We start from the raw sequence: 16,544 nt of genomic DNA, 5'->3' as shown, positions 1-16,544 counted from the left end.
ATGTTGTATTAAACAGACGGAAAAGACAGAATGTTTGTGCCTGTAGCAGAGGTTTTTTCTAAAAATGGATGGGGAATCTGTTTACCACTGAAATGACAGATGCAGCATACTTGGACTTGGTCCAAATTAAATTGAGCTGAAGAGAAAGACGAGAAGCGGGTTCATTTAACCGGAGGGAAATGCAAGCATTCTTCTCATAATCCAAAAAAAAAAATATACTTATGATGTTAACGATTACACGAGAAAACAAAACCCCGAAAATTCCAGTAATACATACGTTGACTCCTATCTAGTATATGTACCTGATTGTTAGAAAAGAAAATGGAAATGAACTCAGAATCTGTGACCCAGTATCGTGCGCCGTCAGCCAAGGAACCTCTGACACGATCAAATCATCTCACCTACTGCAATCTACTGCTAATATTTACACGTTTTCCGCTGTTCGTTAACCTGTGGGTTTACAGTCTATATAAATTGTGCCAGAGATGAACGTCGTTTCAAAGCTGAAATGTATTCACTGATTGTGCTATCTCAACTACCACATCGGGATGTCGTAATGGCTTTAGGTCTGTTCAGATTAGGTCCAATTTGGACAGGAGTTAAAACTAATTGTTTGAAACAAACAGACATTTGTATTTCCGCAGTAGAGTAGATCATCTTGGGGAGTTAGAACAAGGAGACTCAGATGTTCGTCTGATTTTGTATTCCGGTTAACATTTTTATAGGTCGAGAACGAGAATGTGAGGGAAATTTTAGGAGCGACAAAACTTGGTGACACAGCAAAGAAGTATGGATTGCTCTGGTACGGGTATGTTAGACGGCGGAAAGAAACACGTGGGACAAAAATGCTGTCGAGGAAACCTCCAGGAAAGAGAAAACGCGGGAGGCCGAGGAAAGGTACATGGATGCGATCAAGGAGGATATGAAGGAGTATGGAGTGGAAGATGACCATACGCAGGACCGGTGTGGGTGGAGACGGATAATCCGCAGTAGGGACCCCTGAGACGAGACAGGTCCGAAAGAAGAAGAATTCAAATGGGACCAAAGTGTGGTTTTATAGGTTTCTGTCTAAACTGCCACTTGTTAAACTTACAACTCTAAGCACTTATCATTGTCATCTTTCAATAATATTCTTCGCTTCCCCGTCATTAATGGTTTTGAAACTTTTGGTTCGTTAGGAATTCACCGCTTATGAAATATGTGCATATATCAGATACTTATCATAAAATATTTCATATTTTATTTTGTAAAATAATTTTTCATGTAAATTAACTTTTGTGGACATCAAATGGTAGTAAAATGTGGGAAGAGAATATATAACTCCTTTATAATTTCAACTGCACCATAGCTTTTTCTTTCTCAAATAAATAAATAAATAAACCTACATGCACACTTTCTCTTTACTTACAGAAGTTATACTGGATTTTTCACAACCTTAAGTGCAGCCGGTAAACCGCGCAACGAAAGCAAAGGTCAATTTATCTAAGCGTTAGAAACATTTAAACTTGTAGCTAACAAACAGCTGTAACCACCATAGACCTGAGCTGAACCTTGAGTTTTTATCATTTTTCATCCATTGGCAGCCTGTGAAACTTTCATGCCTGTGCCACAACAAATTCACACACACCAAACAAACAAAAAAAGTTTTAACGGATCTTTTCTTTTAAACATGCGGCTAACCGAGCTTTTAATGTATTGTGCAGCTGAAGAAATAAACCGTTTTAGTGCAGTCGCTCTTGACGTCATTGTACATCAGATTTGTTAAAACAAAAGATGTTTAAAGTTTGGAAATATTTATAATACACCCTAGTACTCAAGGAGTTAAAATTTTCCACTGGCTGTGAATGCTGTCCTTTTACTTTGTACATCGGCAACATCGGATTGTACTCTTAGGGCCTTTATGAAATATGTATAATTCCTCTCTCTCTCCCTCTCTCTCTCTCTCTCTCAAACACACACATAACAAACACGCGCGCGCGCACCTAGAGCGTGTTAATTTTCACTGTGTGTGTGCGAGGAATGACACACAACAAACATCTTAATTACTTGTAATTCAACTCGCCCTTTTTCCTTCTACAACCATTGTTCGGGACCTACGTGCAGAGCTTGACTGAATGATATTTATGAGTCCATAAAAGACCCTTTTTGATTAATTGTTTCCGTTTTTTTTCTTGATAAATTGTTATCAATTTTTTTCTGAGAGAAATGCCAACTATGCCTCATTGTATTTTACGTTTCAAGATACCAATATGTAAATCATGAATTTCATATTAATATTTTGTAACTGTGACCATTTTAGGGACACGAAAAAGCAACGAAGCCAGTTAGATCTCAACAGGACCTTTGTTTTTTTCCTGTTTAGAAGTTTTACACTTAACCAGAATATCCGGCAGCTATGGTAAACAGCCAAGAAGCTGGAACCTGGAAAGATAGTTCCGTTCACAATGGGTTATTTGAGACCGGAATCTCTGTTTTTAACTTCCCAATTACAGTAAAATAAACCTTTTGCCCCCTTCAACATGCTCTAGTAGTGACGCGATTTAGACTTGTTTTCGGTTCAGTGTAGTCTGTGTCTTGACAAAGGTTAAAAAAAGGTGCAAACTAATTTGTTTGATCGATGACTCATAAAACTATTATATTTTTACCTTGATACCACCATATATACTCACTCTCGTTTGGTAAATTATTGAAATGAAAGGAACAAATTGGTGTGTAAATCTTCTCGAATATCAATATCATTGGAAAATGGCGCGTTAAAAAGAGGCGTCACGAACTGAAAATATAACCTTCTGTTAAAATCTCTACTGAATAAAGATGTGTGAAAGTTTAAGAGGCCTCAGAAGATGAAAAAAAGCAATATTACCTAATTATGAGCTTAATAAAAACACCCACTAACTATTCCCCATGTATACGTCTGCATGGAGAGGTCTAGAAGCCAACTTAAGTTAATTGTTGGATGTTGGATTTTAGGAGTGGTTGATACTAATTTTTTTTTTTTGCCTTTTTTTAAATTTTATTTTGAAATTTGAACTTAAGATATTTGGTACTGTGCAAAATAAGATGGTATTGCAGAGCTATCAAAGTACTCTCATTTTGTTCTTATATATATATATATAAGCAACAATTGAAGAAGACCTGAGAAGTGGGGAAAAGAAAAAAAGAAAGAAGCTGGAGGAAAAAAAAGCAAATGATTATTCTTGTATGGGCAATTGAACAAATTTTATTTATGTCGGAAGCAGGTTCTCTGCGCAGAGGGTCATAATATTTCTTGATACGTATCGCTATTAGGGGTAACCTGATACCACGTATTTTGCTGCCTGGGATAATTTACTTGTCTGGGGGTTGTTGGCTGACAAAGATATATAGGAAGAACCTGATGAATGGAAATACACTTATGTTTGTGCGTGCGAGGGTGTGTATGTGTGTGTTTTTGTGTGCGTGTGTGAGAGAGAATGAGAAAGAGAGAGACTGAAAGTGAAAGAGGAAGATGAGTAAATTGGCTTCTGAATTTGGCTTCTGAATTTGAAACAGAAATATCCAAATTATAAGAAATGAAGTCAAAGAAGGGACAGAATAAATGAGCAGAAATTAATCCACGTAGTCGCTTAACCTTGGTTGATCGTCCTTCCTTTATACTCTTTATACTGCATCACGTTTTGGTTGATTTGCTACAGTATACATGCACTAAGCTTATTAATATTCTCTACTTCTATGTTCATACATGTACACATGCATGGCATTAAAAACAAACTACCTAGAAACCTGGGCTGTGAAGCTTTTCCAAACGTTTAGTTTTGTAACTTTAAATGTAAATGTTTTAACATTCTTAAAAGAACTAAACAAAAGAAGAGAAGCTTATTCCTAAATGTTGAAGCCTAACAAAGTTTTTTTTAAACTATAAAACGTATAATAATATTCTTCTCATCAATATATACAGAGTTCACAATACTGCTGTCTCGAAGTTTTTAACGCAAATCTTGTTTAACATAAAAAACTTTAGTAAACGTTATGATCTAACTGAAAAGAACCGTGTGACTGAAAACTGCATTCGTCACTTGGAATATACATATTTCACACGTACTCACGATTGACTGAACAGAAAAAAATAAGAAATATAATTATTTTATAATTTTCACAAATCCACCCACAGTCATTCTTACTCTCGAAGATTTTGGCCCGTGGTTGGCGTATGTCGGAGGCATTTATCCCCCCCCCCCCCCAAAAAAAAAGACAATTTTTGACAAAATTTGTAGGATACCTAAATGTAAAGAGAAATCTCAAATATAAATATATATTCATATATTTTTCATGTATTTTGAAATCACGATTGAAGCCCCGACTACACTTAAGAGTAGAAAGAATGGATAGTTACAGTGCAGAGAGATTTATCAATTAACTTATCAAGGTGGCGCTACTGTGATGTGCTTTCTAGAAATAAAGCTTCTGTGTTTTAAATTTAATCTGAGCAATTGCAGCCTATATAGTCTCCAGTCATTATACAGGTAGTTTAATACAGAACGTTTAATATGTGATATAACAGACGGACCCAATCTTTCCTGCTAATTGGACTTCACTCGCAAATTGCAAATGGCTTTCCACACGCAGTGGCCGAAACCACTTCAAATAGAAACTTTTAGTTGATAAACAGTGGAAATTTCCGACGAAACCTCGAAATGTGACCCCACAATTACTTGACGCAATATCAATCAGTGCTTTGACAGCAGTTTAGGTGTCGATTGAAAAAGTCCTTTTTTTTGGCAACGTTTCTTCAAATTTGTTTTTAACCTGAGAGTTGTCAACCTGCTTAGCATCACGGAGTAGGGTTATGACTCATTTTGTGTAAGACTCGTGTTTTTGTCTGATCGAAATATCGAGTCACGTAGACTAACGCGTCACAGAATAAAGAGAGAAAGAGTGAAAGGGTTATTGGTTCTGATTTTTGATACATTTCGGCGTTTTAACCACTGCGTTAAAAGGATACCCTAATGTGGATATCGGCTTAATTCGCATCATCAGACGACTGGACATATCTGGACGATCTGAATGGCCGTCCATTTTTTCGACTTCCCCTTTTAGTGAAAATTAAAAATTCCGTGCAGTGGGTCCTGTATTGAGTTAATTGACTCGCCTCTCTGGTGATATGAAATTCAGGACATGACATTTGACCTGGTAGAAATCTGTGGTATTTTACTGAAAAAACTCAATGCATATAATGTAGACCAGATATTTAACATCATCCAATCAAAAGGAAAAAACAGTGTATGCGGATTGGGGTCCTTTTGCTAGATCCTACTGGAATCCGTCGGTTAAGTTAATTAGCTCATTGCCTAAATTAACGCGGAAGCAGGGACTTGCAACAAAAAGATGTGTCCCTGTGTTGGGTGTCAGGCCCGTAGCCAGCACTTTCAAAGGGGGGTTCGTTTTCTGAAAAGTGGACCTTTTTCCATAAAAACATCTTGTACCTACATCAAATTTTACCCAGAGTGGACCTTTTCTTCAGCAAAAAGGGGCGGTTCTTTCGAACCCCCGACCCCCCCCCCTGGCTACGGGCCTGGGTGGGGTGGGGAGGGTGAGTGGGCTAGGGATCGAAAGATCCTCAGCTCTGAATCAAAATTTTGACCTAAGTTCTACACCATTTCTCAAGTTAGCTCAACTTAGGGGGTTAAATAATGTTCATATTCATAAAAATTTCCCTTTGAAATTGCTGCATATACAAGCCTGTTGTTTCAACACATTTTAAGGCAGTATTTAGAGAAGGACGCTTTCACCATGCCTCAAGTTGTCAACTCTACTAGACTAGGTGAAACCATTGTAACACTTTTAAGTTAAAACATATTCGATTATTGGTTTTTAATTATCTAACCATAAAAGTGAATGGTGCTCGTAGTTTGTGATTATCAGAGAGGAATTTCTCTATACGCGCCCCATTACTTTATATATATATATATATATATATATATATATATATATATATATATATATATATATATATATATATATATATATATATATATATATATATATATAGTAACCAAAAATCCTTCATCATGCACAAGAGATTTAACCAACCAGTTAGCGGCTTGCGGGGAGGGGATGGGGGGGGGGGAGGAGTGTAATCTGTTCATTAATTAAGGGGCAGTAATGTGTTCTCATCTTTTGATAAGGGATGGAGATTGAATCCTCCATTTTGTTTTGTAAAAGCCCCCCCTCCCACTCCCCTCAATTATATGCTCTACCACAGGCTCTACGAATAGAGGTTATTGGCAAATAGAAGGTTTAAGAAATTACAGGTGCGCTTTCCAATGACCCCTAAAGCTGTTGGCTATCAAGTCGCACGCCTTCTTAATGCAAAGTCGTGTTTTTCTGCACGTAGACGGGGAGGAGGGGGGGGGGAGGAAACACCAGTCGATCTCTGATTTTGCATAGACTAAAAATTGGGTTTACAAAGATGGTTATTGCTCAGCGAAGCAAATCAGAAATTTGAAAAAAAAAGCAGACAAAGATTATTTTGCTATAATATGTAGGAAACGGGAATGAAAAAATAGAATGGTTGTGCCTTGTTTCGCATGTTCTACTGTTTTGGAAAATGAGAAACATACTTCTGAAGCAAGCGTTGGTTCTGACTCACTACGCCCCCCCCCCCCCCCCCCCGATCTCCCCAGTCTGTTATTAAACACCGTCTGTAAGCAAGTCTAAATTTAGATTTCTCTCAGTTCTCCAGGTTTTTAGTTCGAAAAGGTCTGTTTATGCCCATGTCCTCCATGCAGGGGCGGACCCAGAGATATTTTCTGACAGTTTTCCAAATTATCTTTGTTGATCCATCCTCCAATTTTGCCTCCAATTTTGACCGTCTTCCAACAGAAAAAAATTAAGATACCTATCAATGTAAACTTGAAAATCTGACCGTCTGCTGGAAGACCTAGACGATGGCCTAAATCCGCCCCTGCCCTCCTCAGGTGATGGCGATAGTGCAGACATAGAGGGGATTACTGGCACGTGGATTTTGCTCATTATAAAACCAATATAATCTTAATGTAAAACAAGCGATTGATAAGTGGGAAAAACCTCACCAATATGAACTGACTTCAGAATGGTTTCTTTGATGACTGCTTCTTCTTTATTTTATTCTTTCAATTATTTTTTAACTAGTTGAGTCTACTTGATCATGAAATGACGTGACTCATCACGTGAATCATACCGTCTAAGATTACGACACTTACCTTGATATATCCCGTCAACGTGCACCGCGTCACTTCAGCTGTCCACGTTGTACATGTACATGTTTGCATATTTAAATTGCACACCTTAACCCCCTGCCCCCCTCCCCCTTCCATCTACTCTGAGTACCAAAGCCCCCAATTTCGAACACGTGCACGGTATACTTTATAGTTTGAAATTGCTTATGTTTATCTTTTGAATTACATATTTTAATGTATTTATAAAGATATTCAAAACGTTAAGTTATATTGACTCCTACTTCATCAGAATTAGTCATACAATAATAATCAAACATAAGGAACCCCTTTAATCCTTTTAATCTTTCATCATGACTCATATCAGCAAGCCACGAATAAAAGAAAAATGGCTAGATATCCCGTGCTCTGTCTCTTTATTTTTACCTTTTCTCAGCGGCTTCTTCCTCAATAGACAGATAAAAAAACAAGCTTGAGGGTGTCTAGACGATCTCTTTGTATCCCGTTTTTAAAAGTCGGTATCATGAAAAGAAATTATCACTGTGAGATCGAAACAGAAAAAAAGTGCCTGCGTGTGGAAGTGCATATAAATGAATTTGAATTTGTTCACACAGATTTTATTTTTCAAATATTTTACATATCCTATTTCCGAGTTTCTCTAGCCGTTTCAATTAACACCTGCCCCGAACACGAAATAAAAAACTAAGGTAATTAGTCCGATAAGAGCTATAATGTATATATTTGCCTTTCAATCAAAAACACTTTAAACCAGTTGTAAGGCACAATATAATCTGTATACAATACCGAAGATAAGTTGACCGCGAGCTTAATTTTAATTGCTCTCTTTCAAAAAATAAACTTATATCAATCAGTCTGTGTATACACTGCGTTTCAAAAGTTTTGCAGTGCCAGGCTACATGTGCACCTAATGATTTAAAAGCGTGCATAGAGGCACGTGCATAGGCATTACGTTACTTTATCCGGCCGTGCAACCGGTGCAACTGATAGCGTGAGTTGCAGACATAAAAGGCTATGTGAAAGCGTTATTCATTCTATGAATATTATGCTTTGTAGACTTTCGGTGCACACACGCACACGCCCCCCCCCCCCCCCACACACACACACATTCACACACAAACTTACATATGCACACAAACGTGCGTGCACACACACGCGTGCGCGCGCACGCACACACACACACACTAGCAGACACACGAAATCAAGTAGTTTCCAGACCTGTGCCCCCATATAACAGTAAAACTGTTCTCATTTATCATTTTTATATTTGCTTCTCGAAAAAAATCCTTCTGCCCCACCTCCTTTAGCCATATGTTGCATCCGCCGGGGTCTAGCCTAGGGCTGCTGGGTAGACAGTTTTATTATAACCAGTCCATCACGGCATTCCTTAGAGATATACAGTATTGCCCATCTTACCTTATACCACGTATGTAATATTTCCTGCAATAACTTATATTTTCGTTTGCCGTCTAACTTCTGTTTCACTGTCTGTTTATCTTCATTTCTTTTTTATCTTTTTTTCCTCGTTTTAATTTATATCATCATGTCATCCTTTTTCAATTACATTATGTCATTGTCAGGCTTTATGTCAGTCTTTTTTAATTTCGAATTTCATTACGTGTTTTCTTCCCTCTCAACTTCATGGAATTCTATTTGAATTATTGTAGGCTTGGGTCAGTCTTTTTCTTTTTTCTATGCTTGTTTTTGTCTGTTTATTATGAGTTAGCTTCTTTTTTTAATTTAGTTCCTCCATTTAGTTTTTCTAACGTATCTTTTCCTGTGCGTACGTGAGAATGAAAATCAAATATCCATTAAACTGCCAGCGTCACGGCATTTCAAGTTATCTTATTAAAGAGAATGGCATATACAGTACTTATATTGGCAGTAAGCAAAGTTTTGTCACGCAGGGTTTGGGGGGGGGGGGGGGAGGGGGAAGCAACTGTTTTTACACCGGATATTTTGATCCTTGCAGGCTGCCAACTGATAGGAATTGCGTTTCCTGAAAAGGGTGTATTATTTCAATCTACATTTTACATTGCATTAAAATGTTGTCGGAAACCCCACTTAATTAGTGCATACTTATAGTTATCAGAATAACGCTCGGATTTTATAACAATTATGAACGGATAAGGTCGAAATGAGCCGATCTGCAAGTATGTACACGAAACATAATCCCTCTAAATTTCATTTTCCTAGTAACCTGTTTGTTGTAGCTGTCAGTGTAAAAATATCACACATGATCGACTGACCAGTGGTATATGTATATGCCAGATGTAAAACCCGATATCCTACGAGGTGAGGTGTGATTTAGGTGATTTATGGAAGGGTAAAAAGGCATTGCGTTTTTGCACTGGTTCTTTGCAATCTGATGTGTCAAATACCGCCGCATAGTAGACCTATCCCTTTTCAACTTCCGCGTTTGATTTTGATTTGATTTTTCTTTCTCGTTTTGCACTTTTGTGACTTTTTGTCTTGTCCCTATGTATGCCCTTGAAAAGCATCTCCTTTTTATTTGTGTTGTTGGTTTTTTGTTTTTCTTTCTATCCTCTTTTTATTTCTTTCTTTTCTTTGTACCCTTTTTTTATCTCTCTTTCTTTTTGCTATGGTATGCCCACTCTTCTGATACAGGAGGAATGTTAAGTCAAACATGTTAAAAAGATCTGCAACCTTTTCTTGCAACAAGGGGTGTACAACTAAGGGAATCATTACATATATAGCGCCATATACACCTATAATAATACCCAAATAGATATATATATATATATATATATATATATATATATATATATATATATATATATAAATAGAAGACGTGACGTGTGAGGAATCAACACACAGCTAATTAACAAACATCCAACTTGTGTGGCTAGGTGGTATTGATGAAGGGCAAGTCGTCCTGATGGCATGAAGGTTATTAGACATGTTTTTACTCTTCTCTCGCAGAGAAAATACAGGGGTTTTAGTTTGAAATGTTAGCTGCGTCTTTAACTTGGCACTTACTCAGTTAGTGAAGTTACTGATATTTTGAGGTCGGCAATTACTTAAATTTTGTTTTAATGGAGAAATTATAGTGCCTGAATTACTCTTTGGCTTAATGAACTCTCTTTTCTAAAACTTCCCCGTCTATCGCACCACTTTCGTCTATTACGCGGTGGGCGCGTTTATTTTAAGACAACCCTTGTAAGTCGACCTTATTAACCCACACCCCTGCACTAGCTTGTGTAGGCCACTTGCACCCATTACAATTTGAACCAATTTGTCATTGTTTTGCAGTCGAAATATAATACGTTATCTTCCCAGGTATTCCTAATAGAAAATGACACAATTAAGACGCACTGAATGTGTATTTCCAGATCTTAGAAATACAAAATAGAACAGAATAAAATAAAAGCGTTTGCCTTAATAGCGACCTTTACAGCTAAAAAGGTGATCTATTGAATCAAACAAGGTTAGCCACTGAATCGGTAGAAGTGCAAGGGACCCGAGTTCAGAGATTATTTGAAACTAAAATTTGTCAAAAAAAAAAAAAAAAAACAGCAAGTTTCTACTGGATCTAAATCTAGCAGTTAGTTTTCATTTATCTCCATCTCTAAATGGAATGGAGGTGAAGAAAGATTTTCTTCGACTTAAGAAATTTTCAAGCACGAGTTTATAGATAGCAAATTTCGCTAATGTTTTTTTTTTGTTGATGATTAAGTGAAAAGTGTCGAAAATCACTAGACAAATTTTAAGCTTTATATATATAAAGGTCTAACGTTCACTATGTGCCTTTAAATTGCCACACAGTGTATATTTACGTCAATTTAAAACGCTGTAGTGGAGAACTTGCGTGAATTCCTGAATCAGATGTGTTTACATTTTAATGACGCTCCGTGCGCACTGGTTAATGTAACATTACAGCCAGAGATCAGGCCAATTCTTAAAATAAAAAAGACACGAAGAAAGAGACAACTATTGTTAAGCTTATTGGTTTGGTGGAGCATAAGTTGTGACAATCTGAGTTAGCAATCTGCTCAATGACAAAACTATAAGAACCCTGTTTGGTTCCGCTAGAAAACTGTAAATACGCAATTCGATGACTCAGCAAAGGAGTTCTACTTATAATGCATAAATCTGTGATATTCGTAAGAAAATAAATTGGCATTCATTCAATACATTAAAAAACTCCAATCCCAGCTCTGCCAGTACTACAATATATTCAATGCCCAAAACGAATAGGTATGTAATTCTCCATGTCGATAGAATCAATACCTGAAAACAATTTGAATTCGCAGTAAAATTGGTGGGTGAAATAAGCTGGTAAACAAAATCAGTAATAGATCGCTTTAAGGCTCTTTGGTTATCTTGCTTTTAATTCCAGCACGGAAAAGGGTCCTAGAAAAAGAGGCGCTAAAATTTTCCACAAGCATACGTGTGCCTACATGACTATTGCGAGTCTTTTCCCGCTTTAGAATTGCTTCTGTTTAAAACGTGGCTCCCGAGGATAAAAAACATTTTCCGCCGTTGTAAAACTTTCTTGAGGAAATAAGCATACAGTAATTATAGCCCGAATGCAATGCTTTATGTTTTGTGGCGTTTTGCCGGTTCCTTACAACAATTTCTTATAGTATGTTATTCATATGTTGAACTCGATATGATATATGGTATCTGTTATTCAATCTTTTCATCAAAGCTCAAAATGTTCTAATGTGTTGTTGAGAAGAAATTTCAGCACAAATTAAGCCTGACTTATCATGATTGCTGACATCTCTTTAGCGAATACTCTTGTGCACTTACTCAAAGTCAACTACGTCCTTTTCTTACGGAAGAGAAAATTCATGAAAACAAAGGCGGATAGCCGACGTCTTTCAAACGACCTTGATCCTGGAGAGCCTCAATGCGTACGTGCTTCGACTACGCGAGCCACAGCTTCAACACAAGGGCCCAGACAGTATAAAAACCGGCCACAAGAACTTTTTAGTCTAAATTTCATTTCAGTGCTCGGGTTCAGCGAAACTCAGTGCTTTCGTAAGGCTTTTGTAACTTCTCAGAGATATTTTTCTCTATCCCTTACCTAAATCATGGGTTTCGATATTCCTGAACCATACAAATGGGACGAGTCCTTCAGGGTTTTCGTGAGTATTTTTTTAAATCATCTTTAAAAAATAATTTAGCATTATGGAATTTTAAGACATCTTAGATAATTTCCATATATTTGTAGTAAAACGAGTAAGATTTAAGGAATTACCGTTTTTTCGAATAATGTAAGAAAACGCCCTTTTTATAATGATGTATTGAATGTTTGGCGGATCTTGATAAAACATTTTTTCGTGCTAGATAAGATCTATATTGAAAATGACGCAATGATCATTAACTTATGCGTCCATTTATGATATGTAGTATATGCATTATTAAGTGAAGAGAAAATAATTACTACACGAAAGTTGGGATATGTTATACCTTTCTTTTATTATATAATGAATATTTACATTTGATGTCTGCATGCAAACAATAATTGACTTCTTTTTGATGAATTTATCGATTATATTGCTTTCAGTATGAAAACTTGGACGCGGAACACAGGGCTATCTTTGATGGGATCTTTGCGTGTGATAAAAACAGGGGAGACGCTGCCGCGCTGCAAAGTCTCATTAAAGTTTGCAAGGATCATTTCGCTGATGAAGAGGTACGTCTTTCTCTCTCTCTCTCCCTCATTTTTACCTCTTGCCCTTCCTTCAAGCTATATGTGCTCTGAAATCAAAATGCACTCGACTTTTTTTAAATATAAAATATGCATTTAACATAAAAGAAGCACTTCTGTATGCACAACAGTTTTTCATTATATTTTGATCTATCACTGGCTCTTATTATCAGCCAAAACTGTGTAGCAGGGCTCATTTCACAAAAAGGTGAACATTCGAGTCTGTCAATGACACGCACATTTTGCACAATGTATTTGTATAATTTGAACCTGCCACTTGTTAACGCTATTTTACCCTACAATGTGGAAAGAAATCAACGAAAATTAAATAGTGATATAAAACAGCTGATGTGATTCAAATGTTGACTTTTTTGGTGGAAGGACCCCCATGTACATGTACAAGTACACATTCTTGTTTCTATAAAGGACTCCCAAAGATACATGCACCACTTCTACTAGTTTCTTATACCACTAAAATAAAGGCAATATGCCTTTCTTTCAGCCAATATAGATTTAAAACTATGGATGTATATTTGCTCGCGCAAATGCATACTTATTCAAATCAAACCTCCGAGGGATATTTATAGCACAGAAAGAAAGCTGAAAAATTTATTCATATTTCATCCGGAAAATGTGAAACCATGCACTTTTGGACTTCTCTAATTATTATATAAGTTACCTTTTTTGAAATATACAATAATATTTGGTCGTGCTTTGTGGCAAAAAATGATTTTAAATGCATCTTGAAGGGTAACAGTGGCGTTATCATTACTGTATCTGTACCGTAAATGACCGTCACTTTTACACTATTCACTTTCAGGGCATGATGGCGAAATCAACAAAATATGGCGACTTGGCTGCACATAAGCAAAAACACGACAAGTTTATTGCAGATATATCTAAGCTCTCATGTCCTCTCAACGATGACCAGATTCACTTCGCCAAAGACTGGTAAGTTTTTTCTTGATCGTCTTGCATTCATAAGCACGTGTAAAATGAACCATTTTATAACCGAACTACACTGTATGACGTCATCAGGCGACCATCTTATATTTAAGGAATTCAAGCTCGAACTAGATTTGTTACGTCATGTGTTGAGCGTTAAGAACAACGTGTCAACTCATTAAGACCATTTACAATCCAAGATAGGTATAAAAATGGTTTTCTACTCTGTTAGACCGCCGACCGTGGTTCAGTTTTATCACTTTTAAAGTTATCCCTCAAGTCTGGTTGTTGGGAAGGAACCATTTCATAAAATTCGACTAAATGTACTAGAAAAGAAATTCAGGCAAGAAAGCGCAACATTAAAAGAAATCCGGATGAACGATCTATTTCTCACGTGCTTTTAAATAAGCAGATCTATTTCTGGTTTAGATATAAAAAAATGGGGGAGTGGTTTATCCTTTATATGAAGACGTAGGTTTATGTTTCAATATTTTATCGTAGAAGATATTTTTCTAACTGAAACGGTGATTGAAAGTGCAAGATCGAATAGAACGAACGAGGTATGAAGTAGAGAGAAAAAAATGTTCGAAATGATTATATTTTTATGTAATTTATCACAGTGATACAATTTTGTTTTTCATTTTTAATAGGTTAGTTCAGCACATCAAGGGAACCGATTTCGAATACAAAGAAAAGCTGTAAGAAAACTGCCTTTGGACAGACTCCAAATGTGTGCCTCCTTTTCGGGTCGATGAACGAAAGTCAATTCTACAAGTTGCGCACTGAAATGAGACTTTTCTGTGGAGATTTCAATAGATACTGGGGAATTGTTAACTAGTTTTGGTGTTTTTGTGAAACAAAGGGATGCGGTGCCATCGTTGCTTTTTGCTTTGTTATTCAATGAAGCACGTTCTTATTCCCAAATTATCATCTGTGGGATATCGCCTATTTCTTTTGTTTTTCATACGCTAATCTATGGTTTTGTTAACTATCCTATATAGGAAATCTCAGATGTATTTACTTTTGTATTAACATAAATGAAGACAAATCTGATGTGTATTATACAATATTTGGGCCAAATCTGTTGTTAGAATTAAGGTGCTCTAAATATTTACCCGAATCCGAATCTTCAAAACATACGGGCATCGGGACAGCTTTTAATATGACTATCAACGTTTTATCTTTTTATTTCAAAAAATGAATCTCTCGTGTATTTCTTAAAGTATTAATCATTTCAGCACGTGAATTTACTTCACTTAGATGCACATTTTCGGATGCACATCTTTGTCTTTCATAACATTTAGTTAAAATTATCACTTTTAATTATGCACAGTAATTCACTCTACCCTGGCACTCAAAAGTAAGCTTGACAAAGTGTAACGCCAGCTGCAGCAAATGCTACATAATCAGTTGTTAAAACCATAGTCATTCAACTTAGCATTTAAAAGGCACACAGTGTAGTACTTCTTGTATTTTTTCATGAATAATTAAGAAATAAAAAGAAAATAAAACGAGCTACTTTTTCTTCCGTTTTCGTTTTTTATCGCCTGTTTCTGGTCAACTGTTTGTTTATCACGTGACTCAGACATGTCAATACAGTGAAATGGTTGAGAGAGCTCTCGTTCGAAATTTAGTTTAAATTTGCATGTTCAAGCGTCTCTCATTTTTGCGAGTCTCATTTTTATACATTCATTCATTATAAAGAGTCATTTAGTGTACTCTTTTGCTTGTCTATAAAGATTAACCAATTGTGGTTACATTTTTCTCTCTCAGATACAAGGGTCACGTTAGGCTACTTAAAATATATTATTTGACTGCAAGCCAAATGAACTCGTGCAAGCGCATTACTAAAGTAACTTTTGAGAAAAACACGTGCGCCTTATAATGAGCAAGTGTTAATTTGTTCAGGACTCGGAAAAGAGCACAAAAACGAAACATCGGCGCAAAAAAAGTTTAGACAGCAGACATTGGGTTGGAAGACGCTTTCCGCCTCGCCACCAGTACCGAGCACACTAGATTGTCTGTTTCCCACCAATGTGTCGCAACTCTCGTCCTAGGGTCCAAAATGGATTTACATGTAGAATATTCCGTTGTCACATTCTACATGTATGGAGAATATTCTTCATTGCGGTAGATGTGCCAGCGCAATCATTGCGATAGATGTGCCAGAACATTGCGCTGGCACATCTACCGCAATGATTGCTCAGCAGCCACAGCATTAGTAGGGAGAGTTGAGATTGCCACTTCAATTTACTGATTACTCTTTACCTGCCTGTTCAAGCAAAACAAAAGTCAAAAACCCAGCAAATATTGTTATCTCTGCGCTTTACATGTCATAACAAAATTGCCTTCATCTTTGATGAATGAAACGATTTTATTTTCCTAAGCCGTATTATATATTTGCCAAGTGAAGCCGTTTTGTTTTGACAATCAATTCAACTTAGCAATTAGAAACACTAAGAAGGCTTTGAGGCATGACACCAAATATTTATTGACATTTCTATTCATTCAGAGTCTGAATATAAAGCAAAAAATAATAATCAGAAAAACAAATAAGTACTAATTAACTTTTTGATTGAAAAACAAACAAGGCAGCAAAGCTGTCAAATGTACAGACAAAAAGCAGACAATAACAATGCACAAAACAGGCTACTGTCAATTCTGATGCAAAAGTACATTATGCTTAACTGCAAATTCAACATCAAATT

General features: G+C 36.5%; 1 protein-coding gene across 1 annotated transcript; it reads left to right on the top strand.

Moving 5' to 3' along the window:
* Positions 1 to 12,151: 12,151 nt before the first annotated feature.
* LOC106173457 (hemerythrin) lies at positions 12,152 to 15,350 on the top strand. The gene is made up of 4 exons (XM_013554595.2): positions 12,152 to 12,325; positions 12,748 to 12,876; positions 13,712 to 13,842; positions 14,487 to 15,350. The coding sequence occupies exons 1-4, from the start codon at positions 12,272 to 12,274 to the stop codon at positions 14,536 to 14,538; spliced, it is 366 nt and encodes a 121-aa protein (XP_013410049.1). The 5' UTR covers positions 12,152 to 12,271; the 3' UTR covers positions 14,539 to 15,350.
* Positions 15,351 to 16,544: the final 1,194 nt, after the last annotated feature.

The sequence above is a fragment of the Lingula anatina genome, chromosome 7 (genome assembly GCF_051362555.1).
Source record: "Lingula anatina isolate TDL-2025a chromosome 7, LinAna3.0, whole genome shotgun sequence".
NCBI classification, from domain to species: domain Eukaryota; kingdom Metazoa; phylum Brachiopoda; class Lingulata; order Lingulida; family Lingulidae; genus Lingula; species Lingula anatina.
This window is presented reverse-complemented; position numbering and strand designations above follow the sequence as displayed.